The sequence below is a fragment of the Euprymna scolopes genome, chromosome 19 (genome assembly GCF_053919585.1).
Source record: "Euprymna scolopes isolate OS-2025 chromosome 19, ASM5391958v1, whole genome shotgun sequence".
NCBI lineage: Eukaryota > Metazoa > Mollusca > Cephalopoda > Sepiida > Sepiolidae > Euprymna > Euprymna scolopes.
In genome coordinates, this window is record NC_136500.1 from 35231339 (window position 1) to 35253055 (window position 21717).

The 21717-nt window shown below is 32.6% G+C and overlaps 1 protein-coding gene across 4 annotated transcripts in view; it reads right to left on the minus strand.

Moving 5' to 3' along the window:
- The window catches only part of LOC145303515 (regulatory-associated protein of mTOR-like), a 161581-nt gene that overhangs the window by 51296 nt on the left and 88568 nt on the right, over positions 1 to 21717 (minus strand). For 2 of the 4 annotated variants that reach the window (XM_080144952.1, XM_080144951.1), the window contains exons 19-20: positions 6760 to 6834; positions 3876 to 4144 (exon numbers count right to left, since the gene is read on the minus strand). In XM_080144952.1, the coding sequence (XP_080001078.1) occupies positions 3876 to 4144; positions 6760 to 6834 (344 nt within the window). The remainder of the gene's footprint in view (positions 1 to 3875; positions 4145 to 6759; positions 6835 to 21717) is intronic. The other 2 variants (XM_080144953.1, XM_080144954.1) reach the window with 1 other exon arrangement.

Here is a 21717-nt window from a genome sequence, read left to right on the forward strand (position 1 = left end):
ATAACAAGGAAAGTAAATGATTTGTATTTGGCCAATATATTGCCATTCAGATTAGACTTTAAAAAAATCTGACAAGATAATTTTATAAGCTAGATCAGAGGTCTCTAAAGTACAGCCCACTGGCCAGATCTGGCTCGCCACGGTCTTTAATCAGGCCAGCAGAGCTCTTATGGAAAATGTAAAAAATATTCAGAAAAATCTTTTTTTAATGAAAATGTGTGAAAATAATTTGATGGTTTTTCTTTTTGTTCAGAAAAACAGATTACAAGAAATAGTTTTTGGGGCAACAGTTTTACTAAAAAGTAAAACTAATCCACAAAACAGCATCAAACACCTCCTCTTGTATGGATATGCAGCATCTTCTTCATCTTTACTCTCCGCTGCAGGCTCTTATTTCACCTACACATTGCATCAAAGGCAAGTTTCCGTTTTTAAAGGTCAGTTGGAAGAGAAAGATGCTGAGTGTGTGTATGGGAGGAGATATGAAGACATTCTTTAATGAAACCAAAGTTTCCTATTTCCCCTACCCCTTCATGAATTGTTTGAATTCTTAGCTTTCACAGCAAAATAAAAAAAGTTCAGTTTTCAGAGAGAACTGTTATGAGAGGGGGAAATAAGATTTTTCTTATTAAGAAAAAGAAAAAAAAAAAGAAAAGTGGATTTCAATAAAAAATCGGACAACTCACATTCACAAACAACACTAACAATTTAAGTGAAAATCCGCTTTTTCTGAATAAAAAAAAAAATATTGAATCCGAGAACTCACATTCCTAATGTCCATAAGCAACAAAAACGCAACAATTACAAACTTTTGTTTTCGGGGTTGTTCTAACCTTATTTCAACCATTCAATACCTACATGTAATTTTGATTGACGAGCTTCCAGAAATCTTGATACAAGGGTGATTGGTGCCTTCCAAGTTAAATCACATTTGCTTATTTAATAGAGAAAAAAGATATTCAGAAAATTTGGAACATATTTTCTATTAAAAATTTGTTTTCAAAAACTGTTAGATAAAAATACAAAAATAATCTTTGTTTTTGTATTTATGAAAAAAAATCTTTTCTTCTGAACTTTTAAATGACAGCTGATTGTTTATTTTACTTGTTTTGATCAGACTATTCTCACTTTGAGTGTTATTTGTGCAACGTCTCGATCGATGTAGCCTTTAACCTTCATCAGACATGTTGGTAATTATCTTGCAAAAGAAAGGAAAAAAGTTACAAGCTCCGTAGATGGTTTTGTATTGTTGGAGTTTTGTTTTTTTCACCGTGGGTTTGTATGTATGAAAAAAAAAATTACTAAGCAGACCAAGCATAGAAATTAGCAGCGTATGGGAACCTCTAATTGTAGAAAAAACAAAAAATTTGTACACCTCCTCCTTAAAATTTCAACAGGGGATAATTCCCTGTCAAACTTTATTAAAGTTACCCCCACTTTGTCAACTAAATTTTTTTTTACTATACAGAACCACGGTGAAAAAGAAAAAAACAACTTCAAGAATATGAAACCATCTATGGAACCAGTAACTTTTCTCCTTTCTTTTCCAAGATAGCAACCAACATGCCTGACGAAGGTTACACCGACCGAAACGTTACTCTAATAACACTCAAGATGAGAACAATAGTCCAATCAAAACTATATAAAAATCTTTTTGTATTCATTGTTTTCATTCAAGTTTATAAAAACTTTTTCAAATAAATTTCCATTCCTTTTTCGAGAAAAAATCCTTCAAATATTTTAATAGCAATCTGTTCAATGCTTTTCATTAGAAATAAAGAAAATATGTTATATATAATATGATGCATGATTTGTAGAAAAAAAAACAAAAAAACATAAAACATTTTTTAATATAAGCTAACTCAATGTCAAAAAAAACAAAAGAATATTTTTGTTCGGTAAAAGTTAAGATCTGAAACAAACCATTATAGATGCGGTCATCATCATATTCGATTTAAAATATTTTACATGCAAACATGTTTTAGAGATTGATTTCCAAATTAACCTATCTTTGGCCAGGTCTTTATTTATCCCGCTTTCTTACAAATCTATCCTTATCACTTCCTCCTATAACTTACTTGGCATTCCTTCATAAACTAAACCCTCCTTCATCTAACCCCACAACTCTAATACATTCTTTCAAGGTAACTGTTCTGCACACAATACTATAGACAGAGTGGAACGATAAAATTGTCGCCCCAGAAAAGACGACATGATTCCATTTCCAGTTGATGAAAACCGATTTTATTTTTTTGTTGCAGACCATCTACTAGTTAACCAGTTGTGTACAAATCCCAAGAGCAATAGGAGCCTTCTATTATGTCTGAAAGTAATACAATGTTCAACAAGTGAGATCGGAAATGCGCTACTGTACGACTTGTGCTCCCTACCGATCCAAGTAATAACAACAGAACCATTGCCAGCACCCTAAAAATGCAAATCCGGATGATTCAATGCTTGAGGGCAGAGCTGAACAAAGTTTCTGGCCATGGTTACGGTCTTTGGTGTGGTTTCAAGTGAGGGCCACATCATGCCACCTCACATCTTTGAAGTCAGCTTTAAAGTCAACACGAAAGTGCACCTGGATGTGCTGAAGAGTGTGGTGATCCCGTGGTGCAATCAGGTGGTCGCTGGCAGATCTTGGAAAGCCAGGCTTGGCTTTGGAAGGAGTGCTACAACTTTGTACCCTTCTCTCACTGCTCCCCTCCACTTCTCTCAACCTAAACCCGGTGGACTACTTCATTTGGTCATGTTGAGAACATCACCAACATGACCTCCCATAACACCAAAGCCAGCCTGATACCAGCCACACGCCAAGTATTTGCCAAGCTCCCACCGGTGCTTGTAGAAAAGACATGCTCTCAGTTCGGACACTGTATCGAGGCGGTGATTGAGACTGAAGACAGCTACATTAAATAGATATCAGTTCTATTACACAATCAAGTTACCAGAATATGACTTTTTTTAATAACAGTTTTAAAATAAAGCTGCAGTGTTGTTTTCTTTAAGGTGACAAATTTATCGTTCCACACTGTACTATCAAGATTTACTTACCCTCTGAGGTCATTGGATCTAACATGTCTTTAAAACTTGCATTATCATATCATTCTCATATCATTTCTTTCCATGCAATGCATATCTCCAACCCTCCCTGGTTAGGTTTCACTTCTACACATCATTATACTGCACATGCCTGACAGATTGGTCAAAAGTGGTAACACTTCGCTAGTTAATAATGGCAGGAGTTTGCTGAACTTACTTCATCTACTACTAGCTCTTGCAATCACACCAGCATCAACTCCTCCCTATACTATCACCAGTCTAACAAAACTTCTGGGCAATCATAATATCTGAATAGCCATATAAACAGAATTTTGTTGACCAACACTTAAAAAATTGGCCCTAATCACCATTATTAAGTATAAATGAAAGCTAGAAAAAAAAAGTTACATTATTTTGTATTATAAGATGATGATCTATAAACTATAAAATAACTACAAGTTTCAAAATAAAATCTTAAAAAATATATATATATTAAATCACATTTCTTTTTAGAAAAAAAAAAAAAAAGCAACTTTAGTTCATACTACACAGATTTAATTTTTAACTCTTTTTCTTTTTCAAATTTCTTCAGTTTGTATATTTCTGATTGTCAAGGATTTTCTTTTCTCTTTCAATTTAAAAGTTTCAATTTATAACTTCCACATGTTAAAATCCGAAATCTCAGGAAAACACAAAACACTTTCATCACTGATTAAATAATGTATCAACCAATAAAAGCAACATAAAAAAAGACTAAATATATAAAGAAAATAATTTTTTTTTTTTTTTTTTTTTTTTTTTTTAAATCACCACATCATTGGCAATCTACTAACCTTGAGTTTCATGACATTAATCACCTTTTTGGCTTTCTCCATCGCATCAGGATGAGGGTCAGTTGAGAGAAAGAGTAATGTGCGCCACACGCTCACATAGACATTATTCACAACGGAGGTGCAAGTTGAAAGGTTGGAGCTTGATGATGTGCGACGGATACGATCTCCACTGCTGATCACACTGCCTCCGACCAAGGTAGAAATGCCAGAATCTGGAGTGGCCAGACCTTCCAGGTTCGATATACTGTTACTACTTGAAAGACCATGACCTAATGATTAATAAAAGTTAACACAAACTGTAAAAACATCAACTCAAATATGTTTAGTTAGTAAGATTAAAATTAAGATGAGTATCTATTTATCTCTTTCTCTCTCTCTCTCTATATATATATATATATCTATATATAAGTGACCTTGTTTATCTGTCTGAAGAATGGTCTCTACCAAACTACTCTCTCAATTTTTGGTCTACAGACTTTAAACTTGATATATAAAGAATTTTGGACCTGTGGAACAAAATAGATTTGATTTTTAACCGGTAAAAATAGCTGTTAAGAGGGTCAAAAAAAATTTTTTTTAATTGAACTAAGTAAGCATAAATAGACTGGACATGTTATTTCTATGCATATGCAAATATACATTTATATCTTTAACAGCATTATTTTGTTAAGTTTTTATATGCATATCTCAGACAGTAATGAATCAGGCTGGAGTACTAAATGTTTTGATTTTGATTCTAGCTGATAGCACCCAAATCATTTTTTTTTTAAAGTTGAAATCAGTACTATATAATGAATAAAGAATTTGTTCTATAATAATAAATATGAACTCTGCATAAATAAAAAATATCATATTTAAGCATATTTTACAACTGGACAATGTGCAAGTATAAATATATATTGGTTTTGGGACGATTAATTGGAATCAGGAAAATCTGAACTTTTTTGGATATAAGAATACATATTAGAATCTGAAAAAATTGTGTCTATTTTCTTGATGCCAAAAACGATTAGTTTAAGAGAAAATTATAAACCTTAATTTTTCATCACTGGTACTAATGATAAAATAATAAATATTTACTGAATTTAAATTACCAGTGAAACTAAAATCTATAGATTACCTCCAACCGCCCCACAAATGTATTCGCTACTTTTTTAAAAAATATTTGTACATGTTACATTGGTTTTTACAGTAATCTGAAAAAAAAAACAAAAAAAACAATGAAAAAAAAATGTAAGTACATATTTAAAATTGGGTTATAGTCAGCTAACATACTTCCTAACTTCCAGTGTGGAAATAAAAAAAAAAAAAAAAAAAAAAAAGATTGGAAAAACATTATTAAAAAAAATGAGTACATGCATAGGGAAGGTATAGGTGTGAGAGAAAAAAAAGCAAAGAAACCGATTTGTTTTGTCACCGCTTTTGGTAGCAGTCATGCCGGAAGTTAGGAAGTCAGTAATTGTATCAGAACCAGGAATTTAGAACAGAATCTATAATCATATCAGAATCAGGAAAAGTATTGGAATTGTCCCATCACTAATATATGCTAGCAGGAATATCCAGCATTGTTCAGGATTAATTGAGGAACTCTCAATTTTAAGAGTGATCCGAAGGCTCTACTAACTTTGTGTGTGAGAGGGTGTAAAGAAAGTTAACATTAATTTGGATTAAATTTGGTTAAATTTATGACCTTTAATCTCAAGGTAGACCTAGTATTTCTACAAGGGTCCTGTGTACGCTTCCTTCGATCTAGAATATTCTGTATTTTTTCTATCATTTTCACGTGAACTAAAATAAAATGTCATTTTTTTTAATAGATGTCAAGCGCAAAAGGGAATCTACTTGCAAAACCCTAAGAGTTTTGTAAAGAAATAAACAAAAAGACAACATAAATATATTTGTTATATACAAAAAAACAAAGCAAAATCTTTCCCCTCATTCCTCAAATATAAGACATGTGAAAAAAAAAAAAAAATATATATATATATATATGACAGATACTGACACATCAAACATTTAAACAAATAAAAAGAAACATTTAAAACAGAGTGGGTTTTGATTATCCAATCAAATTGTTTCATTAAGTATTTCACTTAAGAAATCAACCAATGAGAAAAATGTAAAAGAAAAAAGATTTCCAATCTTAAAAATACATTCAATATATATATATATATATATATATATAAGAATTAGCGTTATGGAATGTTTGTAAATAGAAGAATAATCTTGTTTCAAAGAGTTTCAATACAAACCGAATCGTTCACCCTCGAGTTCACAATTCCAGTTTTTGTACACAAGCTTAAATGCAAAACCCTCATCGTTCACCCTCCCTCTCGTTTTTTTCTCCAACCCAGGCCATGAATCCAAAGCTGAAATGTTAAAAAAAAATCATGCTTCCAGTGCTGTTAGTATGTTTAAATGGTTAGTAAGTTGAATGGTAAGAAGCAGCCCAATTTAAAAATCAACAGCAGAAAACCTATATTACAAAAGTCTGAAATGAAAACAAAACCACAAAGAGAAGGAGTGGGGGCATGTTAAAGATTAGATGACAGAAGTAGAGTTTCTAAAAGAAAGAATTTTATCAAGCAGTAGAGCATTAAAAAAAAATACCAAAACAGGCATAGTTCATTTTAATTTTTGTTATTAGTCGAATGAAAACTTGTTTGTTTAATAATTGAAATATGCACTGAATTTCATTTTTGGTTGACAGAAAACTTTCATGATCATCATCAGCAGCAGCAGGTTAGAAATTAAGCAGTAGATGGCCACAGGAACAAAAACGACACGTGGGAGATAAGTTTGAAGTTGCGTAGCAGAATATGATGCATGGTAGATATGGAGTGGTAGGAAAATGCCTGATGAAGAGCCAATTGGGGCTACTTACGAGTGGGCATATTTTTGAGACTGCCGCGGGAGGCACTACGTTTCATGCCAGGAAGAGGGAGTGTCAGGTAACCATCTAAAACAAAGAAAAACAAGATCTGAGAACAACCGAAATGTAGTCAGGTGGGGAGCTGCCACCCCCTCTACTCAACACACATGGTCCGTTCTACAGATGACAAAATGTTGCTCAATTGCAAAAGGTACATCAAGTTGGCTGTCTGTAAGCCAATAAGCCAACTACCTGAGCAAGGGGGAGTATGGTACAAACCACAAGATGATGATGATGATGATGATGATGCACAGAATGATAGGGAGGATGAGACGAGATGCTGTAAAACAAAAAGAGTCAGAAATGAACAAATAAAAAGGCACAGTAAATCTCAAGGAAACAAAAAGGTAGAAGTTATAGGGATCGGATCCTGTACTTTGCAACCAATAAATGAATCATAAACAATTCAGACATACCTCAAAAAGTGCATCTTGATGAATTAACTGGAAAAAGCTATTACATTTTGTAGCAAATAGGCTTTGTGATACTATAGACCCATTCTATCCTGGTGAGTGTTAGGGGAGTGATTCATAAAAAAAAAAAAAAGTGGTCAGAAATTTTAAAAAGATCATGACAATGGTTAGAAATGCGTCATCAAGGTGCATAAAAGTGGTTAGAAATGGGTTGGGTGGTCAGCTGGGAGTGGCCAAGAGGGCACATACTTTTCTGCTTACTGGATAGGGTTTTCAATTTTAAGTCAGAGTTAGTTTTAGGACAGTTTTCAGTTTGGGACAGTTGACAATAGTTGGCGACCTGGATGTCCGCAAAGAGAGATTAGAATCAAGACCAGGCAGAGCTTTAGCAGATGAGGAAACAAACTAATCAACCGATTGACAAAGATGCCTCACCAGATGATAGCTATCAACAGATGTTTGTGGTTCTTTATCACACACACATAACTAGTTTAAATGTAATGTATCAGAGTTTTGTTTTCTTTTGTGAGTTTGCATCATTTCCTTTTTTTTTATATACAATTGCCAATTTGAGAGAAAATGGCACGGCCAGATGAAGGAGAAAAAACCTTAGCAAATAGCATTGGGAGTCGGCAACTGTCAAAAGGGACAATATAGTTCTACAGTTCCAGGAAAAATAAAAGAATTCTGAAACTGATTGGATTCGATATGTCACGTAACAGTGTAGCACGATGAGATATTGGGTTTGTAAAAATAAGATTTAAAAACAGAAACCTTCAAGTTAGGTTAATTTAAATAAGATAGAATTTTTGATTAGAAAGCAACTTAGAGCTCTATGTATAGGAACTTGCATCATGGGAGGAAGTAAGGAGTCAAGGGGAGTGAATATCATTTTCAAGGCTCCCCAATTCTACTTATCAGATGTAAATAGTTTGAAAAATTTCAATTTTTTAATTCAAAAGAACATGCTAAGAACCTGGAAGTCGTTTTAAATTCGACAGTATAAATGCTTCCAAATTCCTTGCAATTTTGAAGGGTCACAAGCTAAATCATTTATTATATTAATAAAAGATTAAAATGACTAACTTCTTTATGAAGAAATGCATTTGATGAATTCAATTTTGGAATCATTTTTTAAGTAAGATTTTAAAAGTTTATTATATGCTATTGCATTCAATTAAAAGTACAAAAAACAATTTTAATGTGTAATTGATAATGTATTACAGTATTGATAATGCATTACAACTTCACCGTCAAGCTCTTTGTCTTCAGTGACTTTAATGTCATAGCTGATGGAACAAGAGCATGCTACCCCCATTAAGTAAATAATGGGTTCCGTTTGAAATTCCGTCTAAATTCCCAAGTTTAACAAGATACACCTGAAGAAATGTGAAAAAGACACTCAAGATGAGAACAGTAGTTCGAAGATTTCAAACAATATCACTAAAACAATAACACAATAATTTTATTGCTGAACGAAACATGAAAATAAGTCAATCAAACTGAAGTGAAAAAGACAGATTAAAAAAATATAAAATAGGATGACAAAAAATTTATCCTTTCCCAAAACAAATAAAATGATATTGCAATTGTTAATAAAATGGTTAAAAAAAAAAAAAAAAATCACAATTAACTATAAAATTTCACTCCAGAAAAGAAAAAAAAATCTAAAAACATGGTGAGAAAACGATTATATTTTTGTCTTAAAAATATCTAACCAAATTATATATCATGTGCGTCTCTAATTATGAAGTATGATTTGTAAAATTAAAATATGATTAATAGCTTATTTAAAATGATTAAATAAAGAAAAATTTAATGAATTCAAGTTTCAAAACAAAAAACAAGTGGTTACAAAAAAAATGGTTATAAAAGAAAGAAAAATATGGTTACAAAATGAACACAAAAAAATATTGTTTCAAAATGAACAAAAAAAAAATCAAATAATCTGGCATGCACCTCTCAAACATTGTTTTTTTATTTATTAGCCATATTTACTCGGGGTTACCACAGTGGAGGCATTTTGTTGGGCAAAGGTCTTAGAAGAATTCAAAAACATGGTCACATTTACATAGGGTTTTACATAACAAAAATGAAAAGTAAAAAGGCTTCTAAGCAACCCGATATAGATACAGTTAGTTTTATTAACATTCTTACTTGGGTTATTTGATATATTCAAGAACCACACAGAATCAATAAAAATAGACAATGCATTAATCATTTGTGAAGATTCATAATTTAAAAAGTAATTGCATCAAGCAGAAACATAATCACATTTCTATTATATTTTATTATATTTAAATTCTACATTTTCTAGATTAATAAAATCATATTCAACCATTTACGTTATTCAAATTTGCACCGATATTAACTAATATAGTTATATGTTTGGGATAAATTTAACACTTTTTGAAAAAGAAAGAAAAACAAATATCACATTTTGGTCAATAACATGCTCTCAAAATTTATAGACGCATTTCTTTTGAACCTTTTACCAAATACCACTCACTCAAAGAAAACGCTTTGAACTTCTACAAAAGCGGGACTTGAACGTGGCACATGCGTTTTTTATAGTGTCTTTAAAAGATGGTTGAACATTAGTTTGGTTGTACAGTTGATGTCTTTCTCAAATGCACCTAACTTATATATTAGTCCACGGGGTTGCAATGTATAGAAACTCAATATGCCATCTGAATTGAATCTGAATCCGTTTTCAAAGATGAAGAGAAGCATAACATGGCTTTTTTTTGTAACTCATTTTCACCCCAAACAAGGCATATTACCACTTGAAACGTATGGGGCTACTATTTGGGATTGTGCCTAACAGGGGAGCTGAGCAGCAAGATGTCTGTTCACATTACATTTAAACTTCTGCAGGGTAATACAGTCAGGAAAGCAGAAAATAAGAGAATTTCAGTCTAGTAGTCCAAGGAAATAAACTATTGGAGTAGAGGCCATCTAGGGATTTCAATAGTAAAGGGGTGGGATTTTGTTGCTTGTCAGGAGTATGTGCGCCGATAGGGCATAAGTGCAATGAGTTCATTACAGCACATTTCATTAAAATATTTGTAAAAGAGGCAGAGGGCTGCAACATAGTAACAATGGGACAGGAGTTGGAGCTTGGCCAATAATGCAATACCTATTAGATTAGAGACTCATTTTTGGACCTTGTCTACGAGTGAAAAACTTGTGGTATATGCACCAGCCTAGATGTGGTAACAATACTCCATGCATGGGAAAATTGTAACTTTTTAAAGATATAAGATGCTCACTGTTGCGAGTAATTTTCTAGTATGGTAGAGGGAGCAAACCTTCTTTTACAGCAACTTGGCAATGTCTTCAATGCATTTGTTTTAATTAATACTGCCTGTAAATGGTAAGTTAAGAAATTTGAAAGATGTGCTCTCACTTCCAAAGCATGTGGACCCGACCTCATCCCAGCTGTGCTATTAAAAAAGTGCTCAGCCGAAGTAGCTCCAGTTCTCTCCAAACTCTACAACAAATGCCTTAATGAATCTTGCTTTCCGAGCTGTTGGAAAACTGCTTCTGTAGTACCAGTATTCAAGAATTCTGGCGAAAGAACTGACCCATTAAATTATCGCCCTATTAGCCTCCTCCCACTTTTTGCCAAAATATTTGAGACCTTAATTAACCATGCTCTAGTCCAGCACCTTACAGATGCTAAACTTCTGACCGACCGTCAATATGGATTTAGACAAGCCCGTTCCACAGCAGACATCCTCACTGTAATCTCTGAACGCATATACCATTCACTGGATAAAGCGGGAGAGGGAAGAGCGGTAGCTCTAGATATATCTAAGGCTTTTGACAGAGTATGGCATGAGGGTCTCCTCAGGAAGATTAGATCTTACGGTATCACTGGTAGAATACTTAACGTAATTAAATCCTTCTTAGATAAGAGAAAAATCCAGGTTGTCCTCGACGGTCGTACATCTAAACAATATGATATAAATGCGGGAGTGCCCCAAGGATCTATCCTGGGACCTCTGCTGTTCCTGATATTCATAAATGACCTCCCCGACAAGATTGCCTCTGAGATGGGGATACATGCTGATGACACCACACTCTATAGCAGGCACGACAGGAAAACAAACGAACATACATCTAAAGTAATGGCAGAAACACTAGAGGATGACCTCCAATCTGTAGTGGAATGGGGACAAAAATGGATGGTCACGTTCAATGCCACCAAGACAAAACTGGTTTCATTCAATAATTACAAGAAACCTTCTCTACCACCTATAGCAATGGCCAACGACTCTTTATCTGAGAGTACGTCTCTCAAGCTCCTTGGCCTAACGTTCACTGGAAACATGAGTTGGAACAGTTACATCGAGGGCATTGCCAGGGCCGCTGCAAGGAAGGTGGGCTCTCTCTACCGTGCTAGAAAACTTTTAACACCCGAAAGTATCCTGTACCTCTATAAGGCCACTATTCGCCCATGTATGGAGTATTGCTGTCATATTTGGGCCGGTGCATCGGCTACTAGTCTCTCGCTCCTTGACAGGGTTCAACAGAGAGTCGCAAATCTGATAGGCCCTAAACTGGCATCAAAACTTCAGCCTCTGTCCCATCGTCGAAACGTTGCATCCCTCTGCCTGTTCTACAAGTATTATAATGGTGAATGCTCTGAAGAACTGCAAGCACTTGTGCCCCCACGACGTGAACACCCTCGACAGACCCGACAAGCTGCAAAATCCCACCCCCACACTGTAGAGATCCCTAGATGTAAAAGATCCTTCTACTCCAGTAGTTTCTTCCCCAGAACTGCTAGACTTTGGAATTCCATTCCGGGTCACTGCTTCCCCAACTGTACTGACATGCATAAGTTCAAGTGCAACGTGAACCAACATCTCGCTGCCCTAATCCCTACATAGTACCCCAGTAGATGTTTCCCCTGATAGTAGCCCCCTACACCAAAGTGGCAATGTGCCTTGTTTGGGGTGAAAATGTAATAAAAAAAAAAAATAAAAAAAAAAAAAGGTAGGGTGTTATCTATAATTTAAATCTCACCCATCTGTTTAAATGTATGCATGTTTGTATATCTGCCTAAAATTTTCGACAGAGGCGACAGATTTTCACGAGACTGGTGTCGTTTTGAAGCTCGACCCTTCGGATGACCAATATAGAAAAATTGGCAAAAAACATTAATTTCTTCACCTTCAACTGGGCACTTTTCTGCAAGGAGCGGGTCGCTTTTTTCGTCGATATTTTCAAAAGTCATCCCGTCTTTTTGATTGACTATCCTTAATTTAAACCTTCGCCACTTTCAGTTTAGCAATAGATGCAACAGCAAAGACATCACTTTTTTTTCACATTTTTTTTCTCCTTCGCGGTACAGGTTCAAGCCTGCCTGCCTGTCTGCCTACCACCATCTTTTTTTTGCTCAACACACACCTTCAAACACCCGGGCAACGCCAGGCACCCAGGCTAGTTTGTCATATAAATCGGTGGTTCAGTTGTTTTTATTATAGTTGTTAAAGTAAAGGAGCTTAGTCTTAGTATCATTAAATGATACCATCCACTTGCAGCCGCATTCCACTACCAACTAAAGGTTATTTTTTGCCATTGCCTTAGATATGTGTACATTCATTTTAAAAACTCTAGTCCAGCCATCTGTTGTTCTGCACATTGTGCAACTGATCCTGGCATATTTTCTATTTGTTTGACAAGAATCAGAGCATCCCTAGTTCAAATGAGTGTTTGACCTTGTTGAGAAGATTCCTTTTGGGGGGGGGGGATTGAACTAGTGGATCAGTCTCTTCCAATATTTCCAAGCTTTTCAGTAATCAATAGTAAATAGAAAGAGTTATCTGTTCCACTTGATCATCATTAAATATGTCAACTTATGCAGAAAGGAAAAAATATCACCAAATAATCAAATTTTTCCTGAACACCCTATATATATTGCTAACACAATGACTTTTTCTACCAATTAAATTAAAAACAATCTAACTGTACTTTATTAAAAGCTTAAAACTCATAACAGTTTATAATGAGAGATGATCATTCGAAACAAGATATTTCTTAAGCCAAATTGAGCAAGTAAAATGATAAATGAAAACAGATTAACATTGATTAATTTGATCTGTATATTCTATAAGATTAAAACAATTGTTGATTAGAAGAAAGGGTGGGCATATCAAACCTTTTCAGATTATTTAATGTTAAATCTAGTTATTTTGATAAAAGTATGCCTCTAAAGTATAATACAAATAATCACATCCGTGAGTTAAATAGAATATTCTGCATCAAAAATGACCCTGAGTGTAATGGCAACTAAGGGATGACTCCATGCCCCTCCAAAACCAGAAGGTGGGACAAGTCAGTTCCACGGAGAGGCATTTTACCCTGGTACAAAAATAGCTGAGAATGGACCCGCAAGCATTCTTGAGTTAGAACATCTCGAGCGATTGAAATAAACCACCCATAGTTCTGAAGGAGAAAGTAATGCCTGTGAAATGCAGCGCTTAGGATCAAGTCAGACTTTACCTGATTCCAACAAAGAAGGGTCTGATACTTGCCTCTCCAGAGTTAAACACATGGTCAATTTTTAATGTGGGCAAAAAAATCCAGCTCTCCAAAAAGTAGCATTCAAGATTGAGACAAAAATTAAAATTGCTTCAGTCTTGAAGGATTTATAGAAAGACAGAGGAACAGATACTACATTTTTCTCCTAGATGGATCAAATCAGATCCTTGATGCCAGAACAATGCCTACATAAATCTAGGCTAAATTGTATAAAAAAATGGTTTATATAAAAAAAAATGGTCTGTATTAATAAAAAATAAAAGGGATTGTATTAAAAAAAATTAATGGACTGTATTTTTTAAAAAATGAATTGTATTTTTTTAAAAAAAGCATAGTATTAAAAAATAATGGATTGTATTGAAAAAAATGATGGATTGTATCGAAAAAAAATGATGGATTGTATTTAAAAAAATGATGGATTGTATTTAAAAAAATGATGGATTGTATTTAAAAAAATGATGGATTGTATTTAAAAAAATGATGGATTGTATTTAAAAAAATGATGGATTCTTTTAAAAATAATGGATTGTATTAAAAATAATGGATTGTATTAAAAAAAATAATGGATTGTATTAAAAAAATAATGGATTGTATTAAAAAAATAATGGATTGTATAAAAAAATAATGCACTGAATTAAAAAAAAAATTTTTTCAAGCCTACCAAAATCTCATTTCAAAGACCAATTTGGGAACAACTTTGAAATATGATGGCTCGAGGTTCGAACCCTAATACAGTCCAACTACACAGATGAGCTGTAGAGCAGCAAAACACGTGTACATAGAGTACTGTTTTAAAAAGTAAAATAAAAAAATATAAATAATATATATTTATTTGTTTAAGTCCTAAAAATATGGGTGATATTTCTTAAGAAAACTAATTCCTTGATCTCCTAGATGGGAGGCACTAATATCAAATATTTCATTATTGCTAAAAAAAATCAACAACAAAATAATATTATGATAACTAAGTGGGGTGGAGGTGTCTGGTTTTGCTAGGTTGTAAAATATGATTAAATATATTTTAATTCATGCAGATTTCATATTTATTATGACAGAGCCTATTCTTTACTGAATATTATATTGTACCTAATATATAGTAGTGATTTCAAAAATAAAAAAAAACTTGAGTGCTATCAGTTAAAATCAAAACGAAAACATTTAGCATTCCAGCTGCATTTCATACCGATGTTACTATTGAGAGATCGGTAAGAAAAATTTAATATTAATCGATTTGAAGAAATGAATTTGAGCATGAACAGAACGAAATACAAGAAATGAAAATTTTGCATTTCAACTTGACAATATATGCTTGTACGTGTTATTCATCCAAACAAAGATTTTACTTGTTATAAACCATCCTTCGTGTATAATTATTATTTTCTTTTACTTTCAGTGTTTAAGAGTTTATCAGTTAAATATTTACACACAAACATCTGTTTTATTTATATAGATAATAATCATAAGTATTCCTATAAAGATTTGGCGGGGGAGGGGGAGTAATTGGATCAAACAAGCAGCAACCAAAAGGACACATTTTGTCTCAACATTATTTGTTTGTTTTTGTTTTGTTTTTTTTTTACTTCTGGTTTTATCGCGGAGAATAAATGTAAACTTTTATAGTGAAAAATACAATAAATTAAAAAATATATTTCAATAAACTCCAATATTTAAAAAAAAAAAATCTCTTCTAAACTGTGTGACACCATCCTTTTATTTAAGTGATTTTTTAAATGTTTCATTTGTTTAGACATTTTGCTTAAAAAGTTTTGTAAATAAAACTAAGTATTTTTTATGAGTACTACAAAGTTTAAAAACAAAAGTTTTGTTTTTTTTTAATTAAAAGCTTGCATATAATAACAAAACTATGTATTTTTAGGTTATTAAAAAAATTATGCAAATTATTTCCATTTTTTAATATGCTGTATTATTTTTTTTAATAAGTTTTATAATAATGATAATAATACTACTGATAATAACAATAACAACAATAATGATAACAATAATAATAAAATGTGTCTTTTTATAATTCAACTGCAAAATATTAGGTTCTTATTTAGAATTTGACTTTAAAAAAAATAAAATGAATAAATAACACAGAAAAATCTTACATATACCAGTCATGAAGATGTCATATTTCAAAAAAATCATATAAATTGATCAAATAGTTTTTTTTTTAATTAAGGAATTTTAAATTTACAATTTTTAGTGATAAAAAAGTTTTAATTATTTTGACTATAAGCAAAATTTCAATAATCAAATTGAGTTGCTGCCCTTGAATTTTAATACATTCTTAAATAACATGCCGGCTTCTGATTTGCTCATCATAAATTTGATTTTCCTCAAGCTAAAACAAAAAAGTACTAAATCAATGTACATGATTTTCGGAATATGACATCTTTGCTCCATGATAAGTACATATATCATAAAGATTTGTTTGTATTTTTTTTTAATCAAGTCGAATACTAAATAAAAACCAAACATTGACTTCATGCCACATGTGGCTAATAGGAACATCAGAATTTTTAGAGGAAATCAAGGGAGTCGAGAAACAAACAGCTGATTCTAAGAATGAGTAATACAATATTCTAAATCAATTCTAGATCTACGATTGTCTTGTTTAAAGAATGATACACAAGTAGACAGCACTAGAATGTAAAAAGCGATAGGACAGATTCAATCTGCAGATTCCAACGCTAAATTCCTCTTCAATCTTTTTAGCTGGCCTTAAACAGAGGTCATCCAGTTATGAAATTGTGAAAGCTATACAAACATTATTTCAGTTAAATATGCAAAAATAACTATTAAAGAAATACAGTAGAACCCCAGGATATGGTGGCCCAGATATGGTTTTTTTTCAGGTTACGGTTACGGTATTTGCCCCACCTTACAGTGTTATTTATAATGTTATTTGATTATATACATGTGTATTATATACTGTATTTTGCTACTAATTTTTAATTCCGTATACCGGGGTTTTACTGTACTTATTTTGTTATTAGGTTGGTTTTGAAGTTAAAAAAGGTGTCTGTATGTTGGGGGGGGGGGGGCAAAATAATGAAAACTCAAATGCCTGCAATAAACTTTTGTCTAGTATCAACAAAATTATTAATTTAAACAGTACAAAACTGAAATAATTCAAATGCATGTGCGTATGCAATATAATAAAGCTCAGATTTGTATTTTATTAGAAAATAAAGGCCGGAATTGGATGAAGGTGGAAGAGAATGACAAGTGTGGCATTCTCAGTTCATCTTAGAAGAAAATAAATAAAAACAAAATAAATTTAGTCACACATATACAGACATAGTAATCAAACCTCTTACGTCCTTTGCTATATAACTAATACTACCTCACTTAACAATTGTCCAATATGCTATCTCTACAACCTTGCTCTCTCACTGAATACATGCCATCATGCTTTGTTTGCTTCTTTTCCCTTAATTATAATCATCTGACAAAAAAATCCTTTGAAGAGATAACAGTTGCATCTACAGTAAAAAAAAAATTAATTAAAAGTAACAGTGCATAATTGCGTGTGTGGCGGCAATTAAAAGTAAAGAAAATACAGAAAAGTCTGTACGATGTATGTACCAGTCGTGAAACGAAGATGAAATATTCAAAACATCAAATAATTTGATGAATTTTATTTTTAAAGAAATCAAATTTTACAATTAAGCAAGTTGCAGTGTTTTTGTTGGCCTTGATGAAATAAATAAGGGGGAGAAAACTCAATTCGAAGTGTTGAAGTCAAAATCAACCTTATGTTTAATACAATTTAGTAGTAAAATTGCTAAAAATTGTAAATTTTGATTTTCTTAGTTTAAAAAAAAAATAAATAAACACTACTGAATCAATTTAAGTAATTTTGGGAATATGATATCTTTGTTCCATGACAAATACATAAATCAAAAAAAAAATTTCTGTATTTTTGTTTTTAAGTAAGTGTAATTCTGAATAAGCACCCAAAAAAAAACTGCCATCATGTCCAAATGAAGAACGCTATAAGCTACTATTTGAATTAAGGCTCATGTGGGGGAAAAAAAAAAAAAAAAAAAAATCAACAGTCATGTTAGTTTCAGAGGATCATTTCATTAAATAAACATATTAAATAAAATGCTCCCTCTCCTAAAAAAAAAAAAAGAAAGAAAGTTACACAGCTTTACCATGTTTGATGTAGCCTGAAACTAAATATGGGAGATGTAAACATTGAGTCTTAACTCGACAGAATGTCCAAGTCAAAATATGACAATACTGTGGTCATTCAGACACAAAATTGAAAAACTGCAGTTTGTTAGTTAAGGAGAAATTAACTCCCAGGAAAAGCTTTGCATCTATTCAATCTGTGCCACACCAGGAGAAAATCCATGGAGTGCCAGAAGAAAGGATAGACCAGCACTGAGAAATTACTTATTTTCATAAAAGGAAATTTCAAAAGAGAAACTTACACTATGTGACAATTAGGGATGTGCCCACAGCATATTCTTTTCATTGTTTTGAATCTTGAGTATATATTCGTTAATATTGTATATGTTTTCTATATAGACGGATGTGGTTCTCAGTTGATTAAGTGTGTCTAACTGTGTCAGATATATACCCGAAAGTCAAAAGAATGAAGACAATATTCTATTGTCACAGCCCTAGCGATAATTCAAGTCAAGAAAACAAAGAACCATATAATAAAAAGAGAGAAACACACGACAAAAAGAAAAATAAATAAAAGGGAGGGGGACGATAGAAAAATATAAAAAAAAAAGAAAGGAGATAAAAACAAAAATAGAAAAAGTTGCCATTAGTCCAATTAAGTTTTCTTTTATCATTACAGAAATTATGTACACGCTTTCCACAAACCTTGTTTATTTTCATGATATAATAATCTCTTCCATCCGTAATTTAAATAAATGTTTTTTTTTAAGCTTTAAGTGCTGTGTCTGTAACAATTTTTGCTGCTGCATATGTAAATATTCAGATTTGAGAAAAGATATATTTTTTAGAAGATTAAATTTTTATTCCTATTTGCACTGCGTTGATTTTGTGATGCAATAAACAACGTTTGGTCAGCAATCATTTGTAATAGAAGGAATATGTATGGAAAGAGGAGAAAGAGAAAAACAAGGAGGAAATAAAAGGAAGGGGAAAGAGGAGAAAGAAAAGAGGACAAGAAGGGATAAAAGGAGAGGAAAGAGAAGACAAAGATGAGGAGTGGCAGTGGTAAGCATGTACATCGGATGAAATAAGTTTGTTTGAACTTTAAAGTAAAAAAAAAAAAAAATACGTAGCCTTAAATATAGACAAAACAGTATAAAAAGAAGAAAAAAATATTTTTTAAATCTAAAATGAAAAAGAAAAAAATGTAAATAGTTTCCAATAAATTTGGATAATGAAAAAAAAAAAAAAAATTTTTATATATACGTTTATTTAACAAGGTTGAGGATGAGGAAAAATGACGATGATAACAACAATAGCAGCAGTAGTGTGACCAGAAATTAACTTACCATTGATTAAGTCTCCTAACAACGAACGGGCTACACATACTAGTGAAGAAATGATGAATGTGAGAAGTGTGAAGGGCCAGGGTTGCCTTCACATTTTCGCCAAGTCTCAAAAAAATCTAATGGATGGATCAAAAGTTATAGGGTAAAAAGTGTCACTTTTTGAAATTTTGGGGCATTTGTGACCCCTTTTGAGCACGTGGGAACGCCAAATGCCAGTGAAAATGGACAAACGGTGCAGTTTCATGCCTTAAGATATGTATATTTGAATTCAGAACCATGGAAAACCACTACATAGACATAAATATAAAGTTTTTGAGTAATATGAAAAAAGAGCTCCAAAAAGGCATGTTTTTTTAGCCCTAAAAGTCCCAGAAGGATGCGAACCAGAATTAATATTAAGAACAATGGTCTCCACATTTTGGCCAAGTTTCAGGAAAATCTAATGGATGGATCAAACACTATGGGTCAAAAAATGTCATTTTTGGCCATTTTGGGTTTTTTTACCTCTTTTGAGTCCCTGGATATGCTGCATCTTAGTGTAAATGGAAAACGGTGCAATTTCAGGCCTTAACACATGTATATTTAAGTTGACCATCATGAAAAACCACTATTATATAGTCAGATATATCATGTTTTTGCTGAGAAATATGAAAGAAGAGCCACAAAAAGAGGTGCTTTTAGCAACCAGAATTTTGCCAGTGTCACCGATACTGGATTTATATTAAAAACATTGGGTTTCATATTTTGGCCAAGTTTAAAAAAAATCTAATGGATGGACCCAACGTTATGGGGGAAAATGTGTCATTTTTTGCCATTTTGGGGCATTTTTGACCTCTTTTGAGCCCCTGGGGACGCAACAGGAATTTTCACAAAAAAAAAAAAAAAATTTTTTTTACTGTGCACATCTATTTAATGAAATACAATTTTTGGCAAAATTTCAGGAAAAACTAATAGATGGTTATCTGGCAATAGTCCGGACTAACAGACGCAACTGAAAACATATGTCCCTCTCCGATAAATCGGGGGAACCAACAAAAAGTTTACATAACATTTCATTACTAAATTAGTTGCAAACAGAAAACAAAAACTCTTACATTTATTCTGATAGATAACTCTTATCATTTTGGCACTTTTTATACAAATATATTTATCTTTTTTTAATTGTGTGACCATACAGAAAAGAAAAGAATTAGGAGATCAATTTAGGTGGGTGATGGTTTATGTGGATAAATCCTGACACTGGGCAGGAGTGAGAGGACTTCAAAACATAATAGGTGACACCTTGACCTTTCGGTTAGGAACAAAGTGTAGTAACTGTTCTCTCTTTAATTACTAAACGGAAATCCTTCCAGAGAGACAATTTTTTTTTCTGCAAATTCAGTGTGCCCCTTTTGTGGGGGGGAACTGGATTTTCTCCACTTTAAAAACCGACTTTTTGTTTGATTCTGCTCTCGTGGGAAAGCAAGTAAATAGGGACATGGTTTACAAATCAAAATCCTGATTTAAAAACAAGAGAGACTATTTCTCTCTTTTTCTCTCCTCTATCCTGGGGTATCTATGGTATTCTGGATCGATAAAGTGACTATTGGTTTGGTTGTTTTGTTTTACGGCATATCAACCCTTTTCGGATTATTTAATGCCAAATTCAATTATTTTGGAAATAGTATTTATATTGCATCCAGTTATTTTGTAGAAGGTTTTTTTCTTCAAGCTCTTTGTATCTTCAATCGCTAGTTTGTAATGTTTTGTTTGGTTGTTTTATACTGGATTTTATCGTTTTTGTTTCCTGCCCTGCAGAACATAAATGAGTTTTGCCATGGGAGAGGGAAAAAGGTTACAGTATTAATGTTTGATACATTTTAAGTTAAGAAACCAGTCAGAAAGCGGAGGGGGGGGGGAATAGAAAGAGAAAGGGGAAATGGGAAGAAAGAAATGGGAAGGGGAAAAGGTGGGTTGTTGTTTTTGGTTTTGCAGAACATACTTAAGTTTTGCAAAAGGAAGTAGAAAAACAAAAAGCATCAATGTTAGATGCATTTCGTCTCAGAAAGCCAATATCTTCAGACAGCCTGATGAAAGTGACTATTAAATTAAAAAACATTGATATAAAATGGAAAATCATCTAAGAGAAAACCTGAAAATCTGCAACAGCTAAATGAAACATTCAAACTGGTCAGAACTGCCACATCTAAACTAGAGAGATTATAATGTCAAAAAGAATCAAACCTTTGTGATTACAAACCTGATGAAATCATGTCATGCATTTATTGTTAGGGAGAAACAATAAGGGGAAGAAGGGACTAAATCAAAAAAATAAAAAAAAGGAAGACAAAATATGGAAAATTGAAGAAACAGGTGTTCACTTGTATCAAGGAAAAGCTATAATATAAATGTAATATCTGTGTGTGTCCAGAGATGAAATTGAAAACAAAACCCTATACCAACGTAAAAAAACT